We start from the raw sequence: 22,506 nt of genomic DNA, 5'->3' as shown, positions 1-22,506 counted from the left end.
ATTATCCTTTTTGTTTCTTTTTGTGTCCTCTTCTTCACCAATTTTGTAATCTTTAGGTATTCTGTTTTTACTCTTTCCAAATTCCATTATACTACATTTCTTTATATTGAATTTTACTTCCCACTTTTGAGTCCAATTCCAGATCTTGTCCAAATCTTGTTGCAATGAGTTGCAGTCTTCCTCCATTTTTACCTTCTTTAGTATCTTTGCATTATCTGCAAAGAAATTTATATAACACTCTACACCTTCATCCATGTCATTAATGTAAATGGCAAACATGATTGGGGCCAGTACTGATCCCTGCAGGACACTGCTTATCGCTTCTTCCCAGTTTGAGAATTTATCTCTAATTACTACTCTCATTTTCCTTCCAATCAGAAAATCTTTCATCCATTCCAATAATTTTCCTCTGATGCCACCTATTGACTCAATCTTCTTTATTAGTTTTTTATGTGGTACCTTATCAAATGCCTTTTGTAGGTCCAGAAAGGCAGTCTGCCTACCCATCTCTCTCTTGTATTATGTCTATTAGTCTTGAATAGAAGCAAATCAAGTTTGTTGTACATGATCTTCCTTGTCTGAATCCAAATTGGTTTGGATTCAGTATAGTTTTTTTCTTCCAAATGCTTAACCCATCTATTTTTGACAACTTTTTCACAAATTTTTTGCTACTGTGCTTGTTAGACCGGTCTGTAGTTAGATGGGTCTTCTTTGTTTCCTCCCTTATATATTGGTACAATGTTTGCCTTCTTCCAATCCTGTGGTCTATAAGTGAGAATTTAATTATATTATATATTTTGTCTGTTAATTCTTCCATGCATTCTTTCAGTATCCAATCTGCAATTCCGTCTGGCCCATGTGATTTGCTAACATCAAGGGTATTAGTCGTTGAATTCCTTTTGTGTTACGATTATTTCTTTCATTGAGGGGGATAACTCTATCACTATTTCATCACAGTTAGGTGAGTTTTCTATTGTGAATACTGATTTGAAATGGTTGTTCATAATTTCAGCCATTTCCAGTTCTTCTGTATATTCATTTTTACCTTGGCGCAGTTTTTCTAATTCTTGTTTGTTCTTCAATTTTCCATTTACATACCTGTAAAATAGTTTGGGTTCTTCCTTGCATTTATCTATTATCTTTTTTTCATAGTTTCTCTTTTCATCCGCATATTTTTACATACTCATTTCTAAGTTTGATGTACTTTTGCCATTTGCTTGTTTTCTTGTCTCTTTTCCATTTCTTCTAAGCTTTGTCTCTATCATTCTTAGCTTCACTACAACTTTTGTTGTACCAGCTTTTTATGTATGTTCTTTCCATTTTTTGTTGGGGTGCATATTTATTCACTCCCTCATTACAGGTACATGTCACAAACTTGATGTGTTTCTATTCAAGACTAATAGATGTAATACAAGAAAGAGATGGATGGGCTGTGTGCATTTCTAGACCTGAAAAAACCTTTTGATAAGGTGCCACATAAGAAATTGCTAAAGAAATTAGAAACTGCAGGAGAAATACAGGGCAAACTGCTGAAGTGGATGGAAGACTTCTTGCATGAAAGAAAAATGAGAGTGGTGATAAGAGACAAACATTCTAATCGGGATGAAGTGATTGGTGAAGTTCCACAAGGAACAGTTCTGGACCCAATAATGTTTGCTATATATATCAATGATATGGATAAAGGAATTGAAAGTTATATGAGCTTCTTTGCAGACGATGCAAAACTGTTGAAAAAAGTGAACACTGAAGAAGATTGTGAGTCGCTGCAGAGTGATCTCAATAAAGTATGGAAATGGAATTAGAAGTGGGAGATGGAATTTAATATTAAGAAGTGTAGTATAATGGAATTTGGAAGAAGCAAAAAAAGAATAGTGGGATCATATAAATTTGGAGAGGAAGAAATTAAAAAAGTGGAAAATGAGAAGGACCTGGGAGTCATTATTATGAATAATGTGTCCCTTGAGAAACATATATACAAAACTTATAATTTAATAAGAACAATCAAAGTGGTATTTACATCCCTAGACAAAGAAATGGTGAAGAAAATACTAGTCACTTTGCTAGAGAGGATATAATAAAAATTGGAAAGTAGAGATACAAGAGGACATGGAAAGAAAATCAAGAAAGACAATTATAGAAGAGACCTGAAAAAGAACAGCTTTCCCCACAGGATAACAGACGTTTGGAACAGGTTAGATGAGAATGTGGTGTGTGTAAAAATGATACACAAATCTAAAAATAGTCTAGATAAAACGAGATATGAAGACGGGACACCACGAGCATAGCTGCCCTTCCTGTAAAATACAACTAAATAAATACAACTAGGCAAACTACACAAATTAACATACATTACCATATGAACAAAGAATGTGCAAATTGGAACTACCAGCTCTGGAACAAGGAAAAGAAAGAGATCTACTGACTATTTATAGAATGGAAATCCTAGAGATGATTTATGTAAATGGGACACTGGAAAAACAAGAGGACATGAAAAGAAACTCAAAAAGGATAACTATAGAAGAGATAAAAAAAAAAAAAAAGCTTCTCACATAGAGTGGTGGATACCTGGAGTAAATTAGATAAGGAAACAGTGTGTGCAAACACTATTCAAGATTTTAAGAAAAAACTTGATGCTGAAAGATACAAAGACGGGTCATCACGAGCATAGCTCCCCTTCCTGTAAAATACAACTAGGTAAACACACATATACACGTCATCATAGAGGAAGGAGGTCCAAATATCGAGCTCCGACCTAGCACTTTGTTGCTGAGTCGGGAAAAATGCCTTGTTGTTATTTTCGGGATGTAGCATTATGTTTTCGTGTGACCGGTAACATATCCAATCCAGTTCTTGGAAAATATAGTTTTTAGCATGAAATGAAGGAAAGTAAAGATGAAAAAAGAACCAACAAACCAACTAAGAGGGGACTGAATATGACAAGATTGGAGTCACCACTGGGAGTGATCCCAAAGGAAACATATATTAGTGTAACTCCAAAAAAGACTTACAGGTACGATTCTGAAGTATTTTTGGGATTTAGGAGGGAAGGGGGAGCAATGGATTAAATTATGGACATGGAAAGAGATACTAGGAGTAGCAGGGCAATAAAGAATCGAGACATCAACAACTTGGCAGAAGAATTGATTGATTTAAAACTAGACTACAAAGCTTTGTAATTAGAGGTATCAAACTTATGCGAAACCAACGATGAGATAAGAGAATTAAACGATCTAAAAAGTGAACTGAGTATGATTAAAAGAGAAAATGAAAGAAAGGGTAGTGAAGGAACAGAACCCTGGGGTGTTTGGTGAGGTGTCTGTGAGGACAGTGTCACGAAGGGTGCATGAGCTTGGGTACGTGAGTCACCAGCCTGTTGCTAAGCCACTTGTCACCAAGAAGCAGAAAGCCAGAAGGATTGAATTTGCCAAGAAATACTCTCACTGGACTGAGGACGACTGGCTTGACGTTTTGTGGTCTGACGAGGCCACCTTCAGTGTCACCTGTAACCGTGGTGCAAAGGTGTACCGGCGACATGGAAGTGACCCGCTTGACCCTCGGTACATCAAGGGTACTGTCAAATTCCCTGATACTTTAATGGTGTGGGGCTGCTTCAGCGGCAAGGGCTTGGGGTCATTAGTAGTGTTACCCAAGAACTTAAAAGTGAACCAAAACGTGTACTTGGAGCTTCTGTGTGAAAATTTACCTGAATCATTTGAAAAAACAGGTGCCACAGTTTTTCAGCAGGACGGTGCCCCCTGCCACACTGCTAAATCCATCACTACTTGGCTCAACGACTGTGAAGTGAACTTTATAAAGGACTGGCCAGGTAATAGCCCTGATTTGAACCCAATTGAAAATTTGTGGCACATTATAAAGAAGAGGTTACAAGGCAAAGACGTCAGCTCTATACCCAAGCTCGAGGCAGCCATTCAGGAAATCTGGGATAATTTGGAGCCTACAACCCTCCACAACCTAGCTGCTTCACTTCCACGTCGTCTTGAGGCTGTGTTAAAGCGCAAAGGACTCCCAACCAAGTATTAGGTGAGTAAAAATCCAATAAATATAATGATTAATTACATTTTTGTGCATTTTTGTTTAGATTCGCTGAGGCGCCGCAAACTTTTGTCGAGCACTGTAAGGAGGGAAAAGATACACATGTACCTAAGCAGAAACAAAAAAGGGTTTACATAAAGTGTTGGTATAATAAAAAGTGTAGTGATGCTAAAGATAGAAGAGACAAAGCCTGGAAAATTTCTTAAAAAGACAAAAAAGTGACTAAATGGCAAACATACATAAAACTGAGAAATGAATATGTAGATATATGCAGAGAGGAAAAAAGAAACTATGAAAAAGATATAATAGACAAATGCAAAGACCAACCTAAACTATTTTACAGATATGTAAATGATAAACTAAAAGACAAACATGAAATAGTAAAACTGTGTGAAGGAAACAAAGAATATATAGAAAATGTAGAAATGGCTGAAATAATGACCAGATGCTTTAGGTCTGTATTTAAATTGAAAGCTCACAAATGTGGGATGAAAGACAGTGAAAAGGATCCCCAAAATGAAAGAAATAATGGTGACACAGAAAGAAATAAGGGACCAAATAAAGAACCTTGACGTCAGAAAGTCATATGGGCCCAATGGAATAGCGAACTCAAAGAAGGAAAAGTACTACAAGATTGGAAAAATGCAAATATTGTACCAATATACAAAGGAGGGGACAAAGAAAATCCAACAAACTATAGATCGGTTTCCCTTACAAGCACAATTGCAAAAAATATGCAAAAGAGTTATTAAAAATAAATTGATTAAACACTTGGAAGAGAACAATATACTAAACCCCAACCAATTTGGATTTAGAAGTGGAAGATCATGTACTACAAACTTAATATGCTTTTACTCAAGATTAATAGAAATAATACAAGAAAGAGATGGCTGGGCAGACTGTGCCTTCTTGGACTTGCAAAAGGCTTTTGACAAAGTACCACACAAAAAGCTACTAAGAAAAATTTAAACAATTGGTGGAATACAAGGAACGCTATTGGAATGGATGAAAGATTTCTTGAACGGAAGAAAAATGAGGATGGTACTTAGAGAAAAGAACTCAAATTGGGTAGATATGATACGCGGAGTCCCCCAAGGCTCTGTATTGGCTCCTATAATGTCTGCTGTTTATATGAACGATATGGATGAAGGCATAGAATGTTATGTGAACTTCTTTGCAGATGATGCGAAACTATTGAAGAGAGTAAGTACAGAGAAAGATTGCAAATCTTTTCAAGAAGACCTGGACAAAGTCTGGAAATGGAGTAAAAAGAACAAAGCAAATTTCAATATCAAGATATGTAGTATAATGGAATTTGGGAAAAGCAATAATAGAATATCGGGTTGAATATAATATTGGTACAGAGGAAGTTATAAAAGTAAACTCAGAAAGGGATCAAGTAGTAATTATCTCAAACGACATGACACCAGAGAAACATGTTAACAAAATAATTGGAGAAAATTATAACTTAATAAGATCAATGAAAGTGGTCTTTGACTACATGGATGAGGAAATGGTAAAGAAGATACTAATTACACTGGTAAGACCAAAATTGGAATATGCAGCATCTCTATGGCCACCTAGTACAAAAAAAAAAAAAAAAGAAAAAAAAAAAAAACTAGAAAGAATTCAAAGAGCAATGACAAAAAAGGCACCAACACTTTGCAAGTTGACATATGAACAAAGATTGGACAAACTAAACTTATCAACTCTAGAACAAAGAAGAGAAAGAGATGATTTGATAACCATCTACAGAATTATGAAAGGGATGGAAATTCTTAATAGGGATGACCTACTATACCGTATTTTCCGGCGTATAGTGCGCGACTTTTTTCCGTTGGAAGGGCCTAAAAATGGGGGGTGCGCGTTATCCGGTGGTGCGCATTATCTACGGCCTACGATAAAAAAATTCTGCGGCTGTGTGTGTAATTTTTTTCACAACAACTTGACGATGTTGGCCGTCACAAAGTCGGGAGGCACACTTCTCCGTGACGTTCCGTGAGAACAAGAAGAACAGCCATGGTGACACGAAGGAATACGCCAGCATGGGCTACCATATATAAATATTTGGTATAGGTAGGTATCTATCGAATCTTATATTTCATGTTTAACCACTTCAGTACGGGACTTAAATCTCGCGGGCAGCAGCCAATGCCAGCCGTATGACGTCACGTAATAATATTCTTATCATAAAATATAGTCGCCGCTTATATCGATCGTTCTCTCTTTCACCCGCGAATTTTGAAAACCACAGAGAATGGGATTCAGGGCGCATTTGGGAGAATGTAAAAACACAGGGGCGACTACAATAAATATAATCAAGACGCCGATATGGCAGCGTCGCGAATCCACTTGCTCCTCATGACGCCTACGTGTGCGGCACCATATGGAAGGGGTTAAATAAGCCTAAACACCATGAAACATGATCAATATTCATGATATTTGCCCATGTTCACAGCATCCTAGTTTGAATTTTTATGTCGGCTTTGTTGCTTCACTTTAGGTATGGTACAAATTCCGTTGCGGCCGTTCATAAACTCGTGTCTAACACCTGACTACAACACCCTCTTTTGGGAGTTATATTAACTAAACGTCACCTCGATGAGAGACTGTCCTATTTCACCACTGTCATTGCAGGTTCAAAGCTAAAACAAAACAGTCTGTAGTTTGTTTCAGTATTAAATAAAAAATGGTAAAGACAAATTATTTCCTCAAGATATAAAATGAACATTTTCTGTAAAAATACCGAAATTTTTCTGTATATTTTACTTTCAATAAACTTTTTTTAGATCATATTTCCTACAAACTATTTAAGCTACAAAGTAATAAGGGACCAACGCACAACATGAATCATATACCGGTACATGTAGTTCCGACTTTTTCTTAGTTGTGTCCTGATTGATGCCTAAACTGACACTTAATTTAGTGACAAATCAACAGATTTCCCAGCGGTGGCTCTAGCCAATGAAAAATACTTCTCCATGTAACCTCGTTCACATGATATAAATACCGAGGTAAAACTGCGTTATAGACAAATGCGATCGGGCATGCGCGTTATACATCGGTGCGCGCTATCTGTGTACCGAGATAACGAAGTGCATGGGTGCGCATTATAACCCGATGCGCATTTTAAGCCGGAAAATACGGTAATGGGACAGAAGAAATACAAGAGGACACGAGAAGAAACTTAAGAAAGACAGTTACAGAAGAGATATGAAAAAACAGCTTTCCATCAGAAAATCACACCAAAAAAAAAAACGAAATTCTGAAAATATTTCCTCTAAAAGTGTTGCTCATAAGCTATCTCGTGGCCGAGTATGTAAGCTGTATCTTGAATTTTACTATCTAAAAAAATATATAATACAGTACCCCCACCCTACTGTGGCTGGGTCATGTGCGCTGCGTACTGCATATTACGTTTTCTGTTGTTACATATATTTGCTAACAAAAGAAACTGTGTATTTTGCACAATATTTATGCTTTTGTATGATAAATAATAGCATATGAGCTAATATGTTGACAGATGCTGTGACAGTTGACACAGTATTATGGGAAGGCAATACGTGATTGTGTGAATACTGACATTCAGACATTGCGTAAAGCTATCATGGCCTCCTACCTGCATTCTGTCAGCACAGATGAGAAGCCATTGCATTCTTACTGTCCTAAGGGAGAAGACTCGTGGTGTTTTTTTCCAGAGAGCACTAGCCAGGCAAGAGGAACCCGAGTCTCACAGAGTCAAGAAGCCGTTCCTGGCGAAGATTCCCACTGAGAAGTGGAAATCCATCCTGGCAATATATCAAGACCTCACCTCTACAGAGCTTTTAGGGAAATGCCTCAAGGGAAGGACACAAAACCAAAATGAAGGCTTCCATGCAAAGATCTGGGCTTTGAGTTCAAAGAGGAAGTTTGCATTAGCAGCTAGAGTTCAATTCTGTGCTCAAGTTGCAGTTCTGAACCACATCTTTGGTTATGAACTTGCATATATGCCATCAGCAAGAGGGACAACAACCAGTGATGCCATAAAACAGCTTAGGATGGCAGATAAAGATCGTCTGTTGCCAAAGATGCATCTCGCCAAGAAAAGGAAAAGTGCAATATAACCCTGGTGGATACTAACTGGATTCATCATATAAACCTGTAATTAATCAAAAGCTGGTAACAAAGAGTAGGGTTGTGCCTATGATACCCTTTCAACACCATAACATCCTAAATGATGAAAGGGGACCAGTAACCATGAACAAAAAAACTATGACGCTCATTCCTGAAAAACTTAATTTTTGCACATTTAACTTGATTAATATTCAAAACACCTTCACTGATTTTTAACTGCAAATCCTTTTCAGATTCAGCATAATTGGGAGAACATTTGGAGGCAGATTTATGTCCTTCTGTCAAGGACTAGTAGGATTTTTTCATATATACATTTTGTTTTATTTTTTGCTTTTTTCATCAACTTTGGATTTTTTTTTCTCATAACAGACTGATCAGAACATCATAATTCTGCCTCCATTTCTTCATCTATCTTAGCCCATTATAAAGACAAAAAATAATCAATATCCAGTCAAAGGTCTATCCTCTGAATCAATTTCAAAATTTTCAAAAATTACCCCTCAAAAAAAGTATAAGCATAAATGACTTGAAAACAAGGTGGTATCTTCTCCGAGACAAGACAGTTACTAGGAAAAAATCTCAGCCACTTTCACCCCAAACTAAAAAAGTTCGATTTTCTAATGGACGATCCCCTTAATATTAACTTCTGAACCAGATATTGTGAACAAAATGGTGTATAAAACACCAATTGGAAAGCTTGACCATATACTAATAGAGTTTGAATTAAAAGAACAGAACAATGTGGATAGGAATGATAAACATATAGAAGGAAGATTAATGTACAACAAAACGGATTTTGTAAAACTAAGAAAAAATTTCCAAAACATAATTTGGGATAAATTCTCTAAAAAGGAAACAAAGATGGAAGACAAATGAAACATATTCAAAGAAAAGTACAAAGAAGGAATTAACAGATATGTACCAAAAAATAAACAAAAAGAGATTTACAAAAAATGTTGGTTTAACAAAAGGTGTAGTGAGGCTAGAGACAGGAGAGACGAAGCCTGGAAAAAATGGAAAAAAGATAGAAAAATATCCAAATGGCAAACATATATAAAACTTAGGAACGAATATGTGAATATACACAGGAAAGAAAAAAAGAGATTGTGAAAGGGATATTATAGACAAATGTAAGGATCAACCTAAACTCTTTTACAGATATATAAATGACAAACTAAAGGATAAGCATGAAATAGTGAAATTGTGTGAAGGAGATAAAGAATTTATAGATGACACAGAGATGGTAGAAGTTATGATGAGACATTTCAGGTCTGTTTTTACAATTGAGAGCTCACAATCTTGGGAGGTTGGACAACAAGAAAGATCACCCATGATTAAAGAAATAAAGATAACACAAAAAGAAATAAGAGACCAAATAAAAAACCTAGATGTCAGGAAATTGCACGGACCAGATGAAACTGCAAATTGGATACTATAAGAGTGTATAGACGAACTGACAGACAAGCTATACAAGATAATTGATTTTCACTCAAAGAGGGAAAGGTACCGCAAGATTAGAAAGATACAAACATAGTACCAATATATAAAGGAGGAAATAAGGAAGATCCTACAAACTTCAGACCGGTATCCTTTACAAGCACAGTAGCAAATATATATGTAATATATGCACAGTATGCAAAAGGGTCATCAGGAACAAATGAACCAAACACTTGGAAGAAAATGAAATAGTAAACCCTAAACAATTCGGCTTTAGAAGTGGAAGATTGTGCACCACAAACCTAATCTGCTTTTACTTGAGATTAATTGAGATAATACAAGAAAGAGATGGATGGGCAGATTGTGCCTTCTTGGATTTGCAGGCTTTCAACAAAGTACCACACAAAAAATTAATAAGTAAAATTGAAATAATAGGAGAAATTCAAGGTAAACTGTTGGAATGGATGAAGGATTTCTTAACCACTTCACTCCGGGCCAAAATCTCACGGGCAGCATTAGCTGCCAGACGTATGATGTTGCGTCATAATACTCGCATCATAAAAAATAGTCACCGCTTATATCGATCGTTCTCTCTTTCACCCGTGAATTTTGATAACCATAGAAAATGTAATGAAGCCAGTTTAGAGAGTATGTCAGTTACGCAGGGACAACTACAATAAATATAATCAAGACGCCGATATGGCAGCCTCACGTATCCACTTGCTCCTCATGCCGCCTATGTAGGCGGCACCGTATGGAAGAGGTTAACTGGGAGAAAAATGAGTGGTACTAAGAGACAAAAATTCGAAATAGGAAGATGTGAAGAGTGGTGTCCCACAAGACTGTTTTGGCTCCTTTAATGTTTGCCATATAAATAAATGATATGGATGAGGGAGTGAATTGTTACATGAACTTTTTTGCTGACGATGCTAAATTACTCAAGAGAGTAGGAACAGAAAAAGATTGCAGATCACAGCAAGATGACCTGGACAAAATATGAGAATGGAGTTGGAGATATGAGATGAACTTCAACATTAAAAAATGTAGCATAATGGAATTTGGAAAAAGTAAAAATAGAGTTTCAGGACAATATAAGATTGGAAACAAAGAAGTCAAAAAAGTTGACTCAGAAAGGGACCTAGGAGTAATCATCTCAAGTGACTTACATACATACATACATATACCAAGGCTTTTTCCCCCTTACAAGGGAGGTAGCCAAAAAGGGAAAGGCATAAAAACACTCCCACCCATTTCATCCCTAAATACACTCCACACCCCTCCCACCCTCCCTCTCATCTGAGCACCTCCTGGATGACGGGTCATCCCTGCACCCTGCCCACCGCCCTGGGTCAGAAGCAGTGTCGCAAGACACAGTACATCCACAGCAAGGCCGCTTCATTTAATCGGCGACCCCCCCTCTCCGTCCCCCTCTGCATATAAGGCGAGGACGGGGAGAAATCCCTTCGGGCTGCGTCAAAATTTACTCACACATACTACCCCGGCCCCCCCCCCTGCCTATTCCTCCTCATGCAGTCACAACATCATCCATATACAACCATTCTCCACTCACCTCTGTCTTCCGTCCTCTCCCTTCCTTCCTCAACAGACATTCCCCTCTTCCCCAAAGCCCCCTTCACCCCATCCATCCACCTCATCCTAGGACGTCCCCTCATGTTCACTCCCTCCACATCTGCCTTCCATACCTCTTTTACTAGTCTTTCTTCACTCATTCTTTCCATGTGTCCAAACCATCCTAATATTCTTTCATCAACCCTATCTCCCAAATCCTTTTTCACCCCTGTTCTCCTACTGCCACTTTCACCCCTTGTACATCTCATCACCTTACTTTTATCCACATTTATCTTTAGCTTTCTTCTATCACATACTCTCCCAAACTCTGCCACCAGCTTCCTCAATCCCTCCTCTGACCCTGCCACAAGCGCAGTGTCGTCCGCAAACAACAGCTGGCTCACCTCCCACTTTTCTCCATTTTCTTTAACCATCTCCAATCCCTGACCCACTACCCTAGCATTCACCTCTCGCACCACCCCATCCATGTATAAGTTGAACAGCCAGGGTGACATAACGCATCCTTGACGAAGTCCCACCTTTACTTCAAACCACTCACTCTCTCCATTTCTAATCCTGACACATGCTCTACTACTCTCATAAAAACTCTTGACAGCTCCCAAAAGCTTTCCTCCTATCCCATAAATCTGCATAACCTCCCACAGTGCCTTTCTGTCTACCCTATCATATGCCTTTTCCAGATCCATAAAAGCCCAAAAAACATCCTTCCCCTTTCCTATAGCTTTCTCACATATCTGTCTTACCACAAAGATCTGATCTACACAACCTCTACCTGTCCTAAATCCACACTGTTCCTCACCAATTACTCCTTCTGTTCCTCTCCTAATCCTCTCAATTAAGATCCTCCCATAAGCCTTCCCTACTACACTTAACAGGCTAATCCCTCTGAAACTACTACATTCACACTTGTCCCCTTTTCCCTTGTAAAGAGGAACTATACAGGCACTTCTCCAGTCCTCCGGTACTCTACCCTCTCTCCAGCAAACATTAAATAATCTCACCAACCAGTCCACCATCACTGAACCTCCCTTTTTCAGACATTCTGCATGGCATCCATCCAGACCAGGTGCCTTACCTACTTTCATCATCTTTACAACTGCCTTCACCTCATCCTTCCCTATTTCTCCTCCATGTCAATAAATTATTTGGAGAGACTTATTACTTATTAAGATCAATGAAAGTGGCCTTCAATTACATAGATAAGGAGATGGTTAAAAAAGTAGTTGTTACACTGATAAGACCAAAATTTGAATATGCTGTAACAATGTGGACACCTAGCACAAAGAAGAACAGAAGAAAATTAGAAAGAATCCAAAGAGCAGTGACAAAAAAAGGCACCTACACTGTGAAATCTGACATATGAACAAAGATTGGAGAAATTACATTTGTCAACACTAGAACAGAGAAGGGAAAGAGGCGATTTGTTGACCATTTTCAGAATTATGAAAGGGATGGAAATTCTCAATAGAGACGGTTTATTAATGTGGGGCAGAAGAGAAACAAGAGGACATGAAAAGAAACTAAAGAAAGTTACAAAAGAAACCTGAAAAAAAAAAAAAAAAAAAAAATCCCACATAGAGTGATCAATGTCTGGAACAAACTGAACAGAGAAACAGTGAATGCCAGAACTATACACAATTTTAAGAGTAAACTGGATGTGGAGAGATACAAAAACAGGTCACTATGAGCATAGCTCTCGTCCCATAAAATACAACTAGGTAGGTAAATATATAGAACAAACTGAAAGAGGAAACAGTGAGTGCTAAAACTATACATGATTTTAAGAAAGAACTGGAAGCAGAAAGATACAACTGTGGGTCACTATGAGCATAGCTCTTCTCCCACAAAATACAACTAGGTAAATACAAACATGTGCCAAAATCTAGAGAAGGGAAGAGGCAAAAACAGGAGTGGTTTAACAAAAAGTGTGAGATTGTGAAAATGGCCAAGGATGTGGCTTGGGGATAATGGAGGATGAAAAGAAGCAATAATACAAAAGAAGCTTACAAACAAGCTAGGAATGACTATACAAGAATTTGAAAGGAGGAAGAATGCAATTTTGAAAGAGGTGTAGTAGGTAAAAACAAAGAAGAACTAACACTGTTTAAGGCTTATAAATGATAAACAGAGACACAGGGGAGAAATCACTAAGTTAATAGTAGGTGAAGAGGTCTCTGAAGAGGCCTCAGCTCAGGCAGAAATAATGAATGAAGGTTTCCAATTAGTCTTCACAAAATAGCATGATTTTTTGGAGGAAACCCAGGGGAGCAAAAAAAAAAAAAAAAAAGGTTTTGCAGATATAAGTGTAGAAGTGAGGGAAGTGCTCAATCTCCTGGTATCATTGGATGTGACAAACTGGATACTTAAAGAATGTAGTGAACAACTAGCAGAAAAGATCTTCAGTCTCATTACACATTCAATGAAAGAAGGCTTTCTGCTGCTTGATTGGAAAAGGGCAATCATGGTGCCAATTCACAAAGGTGAAAACAAGGAAATGCCACTAAATTTTAGGCCAGTATCATTAACCAGCACAATACTGAAATTATGTGAAAGATTGGTGGACCGAATATCTTGAAAAGATAAACATACTGACAGACATTTTGGCTGGCTCAATCTGGAAGGTCATGTGTCACACCCTTTAACCTTTTACTTGAGAGTGATTGATGTGCAACAAGAGAGAGAGGGGTAGGTGGACTGTGTATACCTCGACCTAGAGAAGGCATTTGATAAAGTACCTCACAGTTGACTCATGTGGAATCTGGGGCATGTTGGAGGATTGAGAGGCAAACTACTAGAATGGATTAAAGATATTTTGAAGGAAAGATACATGAGGACAGTAGTAAAGGACAATGTATCAAGCTGGAGAGCAGTAATGAGCAGAGTTTCACAAGGTTCAGTGCTTATACCAATAATATTTCTTGTCTATGTTAATGACAAGATGGAAGGAACAACAAGCTATGCCAACATGTTTGTAGATGATGCAATAATCATGAGAAGAGTGAAAAACCAGAGGACAGTACAGTAAACACTCAATATAATGGACAGTATGGAGACATGGGTCTGTCGTTTTATCCAAAGATCCATTATAACCGAGGATCTGTTATATCCGATGGAAATACCGGACAGGTCCATTATATCCCGAAGTTTGTCCGGTATTAGAAATTGTTAGGATTAGAAATTACAGTAAGCCCTCGATATAATGGACAATATGGGGACAGGTGTTTTGTCGTTATATCTGAAGATCTGTTATAACTGAGGATCCCTCACTATAACGGATGAAAATCCATTATAGCGAGGGTTTGTCCGGTCAGATATTTTGTCCACTATATCTGATATCTGGTATATCGAGATCCATTATATCAAGGGTTTACTATAAAATATTCCAGAAATATCTTGATACTATTTTTGCATGGAGCCAAGAAAGGGATATGAAGTTCAATACCAAAAAATACAAAGTACTGGAAATGGATAATAGTAGCAAAAAGCCATCCTTAAACTATTCCTTGGGAACCAAACCAATTACAAAAGCAAAGAGGAGTTGAAGGGAGGACGACTTCCATTGGCTGAGGTTGGGGTTTCTGCCTTGAGTTTTCATCACATGGAGTATTTGTATTTTTTTCCTCAGGCTCCCTCTCTATCTTTCTTTTCCCCACACCACCATATCTCTCTCTCTCTCTCTTTCTCTGCCCACCATATCACTCTCTTTAGTTGGCTTAACGTCTTCAGATTTTTTGAAAATTCTTTATATGAACCCTCTAATTCCCCTGTCTCCACCACTTTCTGCATATCTCTCTCTCTTTTCCTCTATTACTCCCCCACCATGTATCTCTCTCTCTTTCTCTCCCCTTCTCTCTCTATTTCTTTCTCTCCCACTCTATTGCTCCCCCCTGCCATGTATATCTTTCTCTATCCCTCCACCCTACCATCTATCTTTCTCTCTTTTTCTCTTTCTCTCCTCTCCCCTCTCTCTTTCTTTTTTCCTTTCTTTCTCTCCTTCTCTCTCTCTCTCTCTTGCTCTCTCCACTCACCCCACTATATTTTTCCTTCTCCCTCTCTTTCTCTCCCATGCTTCTCTCTCCTCCCCTTATCTCCCACTTTCTCATTCATTAACTGTGTGTGTGGACATCTAAAAGTATCATTTCAATGAGCTCCTCATGAGCTGCCAAATGTTAAAATTAATGAATAATAATTCCTTTAACATCATCTTCACATGTGCCTGCTCAATGTGTATCTGGTCTCATAGACCCTTGCTTAGGCTTGGCAAGGCTACTTTTTAAAAATGAGGTGATGGCATTCAAAGTATACAGATGTATTTGTATCTGTACCATCAATAATAAAGTTAGTTTTGTTCATGTAGATGCTATACAATGTTAAGTTTTTGTACATACATACATATACCAAGGCTTTTTCCCCCTTACAAGGGAAGTAGCCAAAAAGAAAAATGCATAAAATCATTCCCACCCATTCCATCCCTAAATACACTCCACTCCCCTCCACCCTCCCTCCCATCTTAGCACCTCCTGGATGATGGGTCATCCCTGCACCTTGTCCACTGCCCTGGGTCAGAAGCAGTGTCGCAAGTCACAGCACATCCACAGCAAGGCTGCTTCATTAAATCGGCGACCCCCCTCTTCGTCCTCCCATGCATAAAAGGAGTAGACGGGGAGAAATCCCTTCGGGTTGTGTCAAATTTTGCTCACACATACTCCCTCACCCCCATCCCCCCACCCATTCCACCTCATGCATCACATCATCATCCATATACAACCATTCTCCATTCACCCGTCTTCTGTCCACTCCCGTCCTTCAACAGACAAAGGATTACAAAGGCGGAGCATGCCGACAGGAGACCTTTTGGTCCATATCTAGGTCGGATGCGAAAAAAAAAAAATAATAATAAAATAATAAATAAAAACTATAATAATGTAAATAACAAATAAAATACATAAATAAATGCATAGGTATAGTTAAATAATAAACAAACAGGTAAATAGTCAATAATAATAAATTGACATATAACTAATAATAAATGAAAATCAGACAGACAAATGATAACAAAACAAAAACAAATAATATAAAATAAATTATAATCATTACAGCATCTTGCTTAGGTGTTTATCTAAATGATTCTTAAAGCTTTGAACTGAACTACATTGCACTACCTGTGCAGGAAGTTTATTCCATTCATTAACTACACGGTTGGCAAAGTTCTTTCTACCTACTTCCAAATTAAATCTATTTCCGGACAGTTTGAGACCATTGTTTCTTGCTTGATTCTCATTCAATGTGAAAATTTGGTCACTTTTGATGTTGTCAATTCCCTTTAGAATCTTAAAGACCTGTATCAAGTCACCTCTGAGTCTACGCTTTTTTAGAGAAAATAGATTCATATGTTTTAGTCGATTTTCGTATGATTTATTTTTGATATTTGGAATCAGTTTTGTGGCTCGCCGTTGTACTTTATCCAGTCTGTCAATGTCTTTAATGAGATTCGGTGACCACACGGAAACAGCATATTCCAAATGTGGACGAACTAACGATTTATATAGCTTGTTAACCCCTTCCATACGGTGCCGCACACGTAGGCGTCATGGACTTAGATCTCGGTGGCAGCAGCCAATGCCAGCCGTACGACGTGTCGTAATAATACTCGCATCATAAAATATAGTCACCGCTTATATCGATCGTTCTCTCTTCACCCGTGAATTTTGATAACCATAGAAAATGCGATTACAATAGAATTAGAAAGAATGTCATTATGGAGGGGCGACTACAATAAATATAATCAAGACGCCGATATGGCAGCCTCGCGAATACACTCGCTCCCCATGACGCCTACGTGTGCGGCACCGTATGGAAGGGGTTAATGAGTGATGGACTTTTGAAATCAAAAGATCGCGCAATCAGTCCCAGAATCTTATTTGGTTTCTCAGAGGCTGAAATACACTGCTTGGATGATTTGAGGTCGTTACTGATAATTATGCCGAGATCTTTTTCACTATCCACTTTTGTTAACGAATTTCCAAATAACTTGTAATCGTACTTACTGTTATTTTTACCTATGTGCATTAATGCACATAGGTAAAAATAACAGTAATCGTACTTACTGTTATTTTTACCTATGTGCATTACCTTGCATTTACTTGTGTTAAATTTCATTAGCCACTTTTCAGACCATTGCTGTAATTTATCTAAATCTTCTTGAATATCTAATTGGTTTGAGTGATCATTTGCCACTCCGCACAGTTTTGTATCATCAGCAAATTTGGAAACAGTAGATTTTAGTCCATGGTCTATATCAGTGTTTCCCAACCTTTTTTGGCTGCAACCCGAAATCCACTCTTAGCCTGGAGTCGCGACCCTAATTGTAATAATAAATTCAACCAATTCATGTTATATCTCTACGTACTTGCATAATGTTTATAAATTTTCGTTTTTATAGTTCAGTTTATATTTACTAGCACAATGAATTTAAATACATTTGAAACTTGAATGAAAACATATTTTTATAAGACCCTCTGGCGACCCTCAAAAACACCCTCGTGACCCAAACTAGGGTCGCGACCCTGGGGTTGGGAACCACTGGTCTATATCATTTATATATACTATGAATAGAAGTGGTCCAAGAACGGAACCCTGAGGAACTCCACTTGTAACATTTTTCCATCTAGAAGTTTTTCAATTTAAAACAACTCTATGTTTTCGACCATTCAACCAATTACTAGTCCAACCTAATAGGTTACTACTTATTCCGTGTAAAGCTAATTTAGTAAGTAGTCTTTCGTGTGGGACGGTATCAAAAGCTTTTGCAAAGTCTAGATATACTAAATCTATATTGTTTTGTCATAATTCGAGATAACTGTGTTGTAGAATTTGAGTAAGTTAGTCACACAAGAACGTTTCCGTCTGAAACCATACTGGCTATCATTTATCAAACGGTTACTTTCTAAATGATGTTCGATAGCATCTCTGATGATAGTTTCCAATATTTTTCCTAAGATTGAAGTCAAACTTATGGGCCTATAGTTATTTGGCTTCTTTTTGTCACCTTTTTTGAATATGGGAGTAACGTTAGCTAGCTTCCATTCTCTTGGGACATCTCCGGATATGATGGATTTCTTGAAAATAATTTCTAATGGAACAACAATCTCATTTTTCATTTCCTTTAAGATTCTTGGATGCCAACCGTCAGGCCCTGGTGTTTTATTAACTTTGAGTTTATCTATACACCCTTTAATTTTTTCTTTTGTTATATTTACCGTAGTAAGTTTACCCTAGACTTTTCACAGGTTTCAGTTTGGAATTCACTTTGAGGTGTTTCGTTTACGAATAGAGAGCTAAAATAATTGTTTAAGATATTACACATTCCTTCATTTGAATATTCAAGTTGACCGTCAGCAGATAATAGTGGACCAATGTGATTCCTAACAACCTTTTTATCTCTAATGTAACTATAGAATTCTTTGGATTTATCAGACATTCCCCTCTTCCCCAAAGCCCCCTTCACCCCATCCATCCATCTCATCCTAAGATGTCCCCTCATGTTCACTCCCTCAACATCTGCCTTCCATACCTCTTTTACCAGTTTTTTTTCACTCATTCTTTCCATGTGTCCAAACCATCCTAATACTCTTTCATCAACCTTATCTTCCAACTCCCTTTCCACCCCTGTTCTCCTTCTCACCTCCTCATTTCTCACTCTATCTAGCCTAGTAACCCCCATCATACTTCTCAGACACCTCATCTCAAACACATTCAAACTCCTTCTCTCTTCCTCTCTTATGTTCCATGTTTCTGCTCCATACAGTGCTGTTGGCACAATCACTCCTTCGTACAGTCTCCTCTTAGCATCCATTCCCAAATGTCTATTCCTCATTATACTTTTTAATCCACCAAGGCATTTACTCGCTTCTCTCAATCTACATTCTATCTCCACCTCCACTCCACCTTTTCCTGCCACATTTGCACCCAAGTATCTAAAACTATCCACTTCCTCCAGTTTCTCTCCCTTAACCACTTCACTACGGGACTTAAATCTCGCGGGCAGCAGCCAATGCCAGCCGTACGACGTGTCGTAATAATACTCGCATCATAAAATATAGTCACGGCTTATATCGATCGTTCTCTCTTTCACCCGTGAATTTTGAAAACCACAGAGAATGGGATTTAGAGCAGATTAGGGAGAATGTAAAAATACAGGGGCGACTACAATAAATATAATCAAGACGCCGATATGGCAGCATCGCGAATCCACTTGCTCCTCATGACGCCTACGTGTGCGGCACCGTATGGAAGGGGTTAATGCTCATTTTCCAGTCTACTGCCACTTTCACCCCTTGTACATCTCATCACCTTACTTTTACCCACATTTATCTTCAGCTTTCTTCTTTCACACACTCTCCCAAACTCTGTCACCAACTTCCTCAATCCCTCCTCCGATCCTGCCACAAGCGCAGTGTCGCCCACAAACAACAGCTGGCTCACCTCCCACTTTTCTCCATTTTCTTTAACCATCTCCAATCCCTGACCCACTACCTATGCATTCTCTTGCACCACCCCATCCATGTACAGGTTGAACAGCCAGGGTGACATAACGTATCCCTGACGAAGTCCCACCTTTACCTCGAACCACTCACTCTCTCCATTTCTTATCCTGACACATACTCTACTACTCTCGTAAAAACTCTTGACAGCTCCTAGAAGCTTTCCTCCTATCCTGTATATCCGCAAAACCTCCCATAGTGCCTTCCTGTCTACCCTGTCTTAAGCCTTTTCCAGATCCATAAAAGCCCAAAAAACATCCTTACCCTATCCTATAGCTTTCTCACATATCTGTCTTACCACAAAAATCTGATCTACACAACCTCTACCTGTCCTAAATCCACACTGTTCCTCACCAATTACTCCTTCTGTTCCTCTCCTAATCCTCTCAATCAAGATCCTCCCATAAGCCTTCCCAACTACACTTAACAAGCTAATCCCTCTGAAACTACTACACTCGCACTTGTCCCCTTTTCCCTTGTAAAGTGGAACTATACATGCACTCCTCCAGTCCTCCGGCACTCTACCCTCTCTCCAGCAAACATTAAATAACCTCACCAGCCAGTCCACCATCACTGTACCTCCTTCTTTTAGACATTCTGCATGGCATCCATCCAGACCAGGTGCCTTACCTGCTTATTTTTTGTAAGTGGTTTTTATCAGACATAAAAACTTTGAATTTGCAGAGGTAACCTTTTTTATTCTATGCTAAGAAGAAACCTTGCTGGTTGAGCAGGTTAGAGCGTCTTTACTTGTGGTGAAGGTTGAGATGATGGTGATTCGAACCCTGCTTGGGGTGAGTCGAACAAAGGGCATGGTTCATTAAATTCCATGCTACAAAGTCCACTGTAAGGGGCACTGTCCTAGCCTCCCGAAAGAGGGGAGTTTGTAATGTTAAACCAAATCAAGAAGAAATTTCTGAATACCATGTTCTAATATATTTGTAATCATTTTATCACTTAGTTCATTTACCAGTCTTTATTTTGAACATAGTGAACAATTCAAATGGAAGTATTTAATGTATTATACATGTAACAATACAGTTTAATTTTACATTATAGTTACTGTAGGGGTAATATTTAATGTGCCTCTTCACATAATGAACAAGATGGATTGTAATTCTGGATTACAAATGAATGACCTCAAGAGTGAGTCCTACTACTACATGCATCAATTACCTTGTTTAGCCTACTGCCTAGTTTAGGCCATCTTTCAAAGCAAGAAGGACATTACCTATTCAAGCTGACAAGTGGGAATGCAATACAACTGTACCAGTTATAAGTTCAGGTTATAGTCCCTACTTGTGGTGGACCTGCAAGATGGATGTCAGAGACAGTTATTGTATCTTGCACATCTTCAAAACCTATCAACACCCTCACATTTATCTGAAGCTACATCCTCAAGAGGCTGACATTCACTCTCTAGATTGTGCCCAATGCCTCTATCAACTTCTATTGCATTTTCTCCAATTTTTATCATTGGGAAAATTGACAACTGGTAACTGTTTCCTTCCTACTACTATAAGCTGGTGACAGAAACTGTCCCACACTAATACAACATAGGCAACAATTCAAATTTATTTCTAAAGAGATCTAAAAGAGGGTCTGAAAACAACTGCTAGTCACTATGGGGTTGTGGATTTCTAGTCAAACTCAAGGCAACAAATATTACTATGATCTCAAGAATATTCAACAGAGATCAATGATAGGGTGTGGTATTGATAGTTCTGGCAGAGAAATGTGTGCCAGTCATTTCATGTGGTGTTCCATGAGGAGGATTTTTGTTTCTGTATGCAAGTATCCAACTGGGGTGGTTTTGGTACATCTTTTTATTATTACTATTAGTGCTCCATTCTGTAGTATTTGTGCTTATCTTACTGATTGTTGGGAACCATGCTGTGAAGGTTTAGTTGAGCACTGTTATTATGAATTGCTTGAAGATGGTTATTAGTTTCTTTCTCTCGTCCAAAGTCAGTGCTTGTGATGAATTTAAATAGGTTTATTTTCTTGTTAATTTTTCCTTATCAGGTCCTTTTTATATGGACTGAAATTCCAAAGCTTCTTCCCAAAGAGATCTGTGGAAGGGCCCAAGGTCTGTTGCCAACCACTGTGGAGCTGCAGGTTTTCCACTTAGAAAACTCAAGGCAACAATAATCTCATTAACAGTTCGACACCATCAGTTACATGATACTTAAACCACTTTCTCATCACAACAACTAAACAATAAAAATAACAATTACCTATGTTTTCCAATTGTGTATTCTTTTTTTTACCTTCTTCTATGTTGAAGTTTTGTTGTGATGACTGCACTGACTCATCACTGTAGACAAGCACTTCCATCATCTCTCTGCTATCTTCCTCAGTCATCTCAGGTATTATACTTGAACTAGAGCTCATTTCTCGTTTATATTGTAAACTATCATTTGAGCCCATGGGAGTATCAGTAAGTCTCTGTAATAACTTTTATATAAATAATAGTTATTTCATCACTGTTCCTACTATGACCAAAATAACAGGCTGTTCATATTTCCTTTAATCATTCTTTCATGTAATAATGTTAAATATGAAACAGCATACTTGTCTCACCTGGTCTTCATCTTTAGTTGGCTTAATTTCTTGTGATTCTTGAAATTTTTTTGATCTAAACACTCTAATACCCCTGTCTCCACCACTTTCTGCATCAATTTGAGCTTGCTGGGCACATGGTACTGTGAAGCAGAGTATGAAATAAGATAATAATTAATAGGCATGGAAATATGGAAATAACAGAAAT

General features: G+C 38.1%; 1 protein-coding gene across 4 annotated transcripts in view; it reads right to left on the bottom strand.

The window, feature by feature from the left end:
- The window catches only part of LOC143038542 (uncharacterized), a 181,987-nt gene that overhangs the window by 5,784 nt on the left and 153,697 nt on the right, over nt 1-22,506 (bottom strand). Inside the window, exons 13-15 of one of the 4 annotated variants that reach the window (XM_076207865.1) lie at nt 22,320-22,441; nt 21,974-22,193; nt 2,063-2,391 (exon numbers count right to left, since the gene is read on the bottom strand). In XM_076207865.1, coding sequence (XP_076063980.1) covers nt 2,132-2,391; nt 21,974-22,193; nt 22,320-22,441 — 602 coding nt within the window. In that variant the 3' untranslated portion in view covers nt 2,063-2,131. Of the gene's footprint in view, nt 1-2,062; nt 2,392-21,973; nt 22,194-22,319; nt 22,442-22,506 lie in introns of those variants that run through there. The other 3 variants (XM_076207868.1, XM_076207866.1, XM_076207867.1) reach the window with 3 other exon arrangements.

Source organism: Oratosquilla oratoria, chromosome 24 (assembly GCF_046742065.1).
Source record: "Oratosquilla oratoria isolate Oo_2021 chromosome 24, ASM4674206v1, whole genome shotgun sequence".
Lineage (NCBI taxonomy): Eukaryota > Metazoa > Arthropoda > Malacostraca > Stomatopoda > Squillidae > Oratosquilla > Oratosquilla oratoria.
The sequence above is the reverse complement of the archived record's forward strand: the minus strand, read 5'-3'. Positions and strand labels throughout refer to the sequence as shown.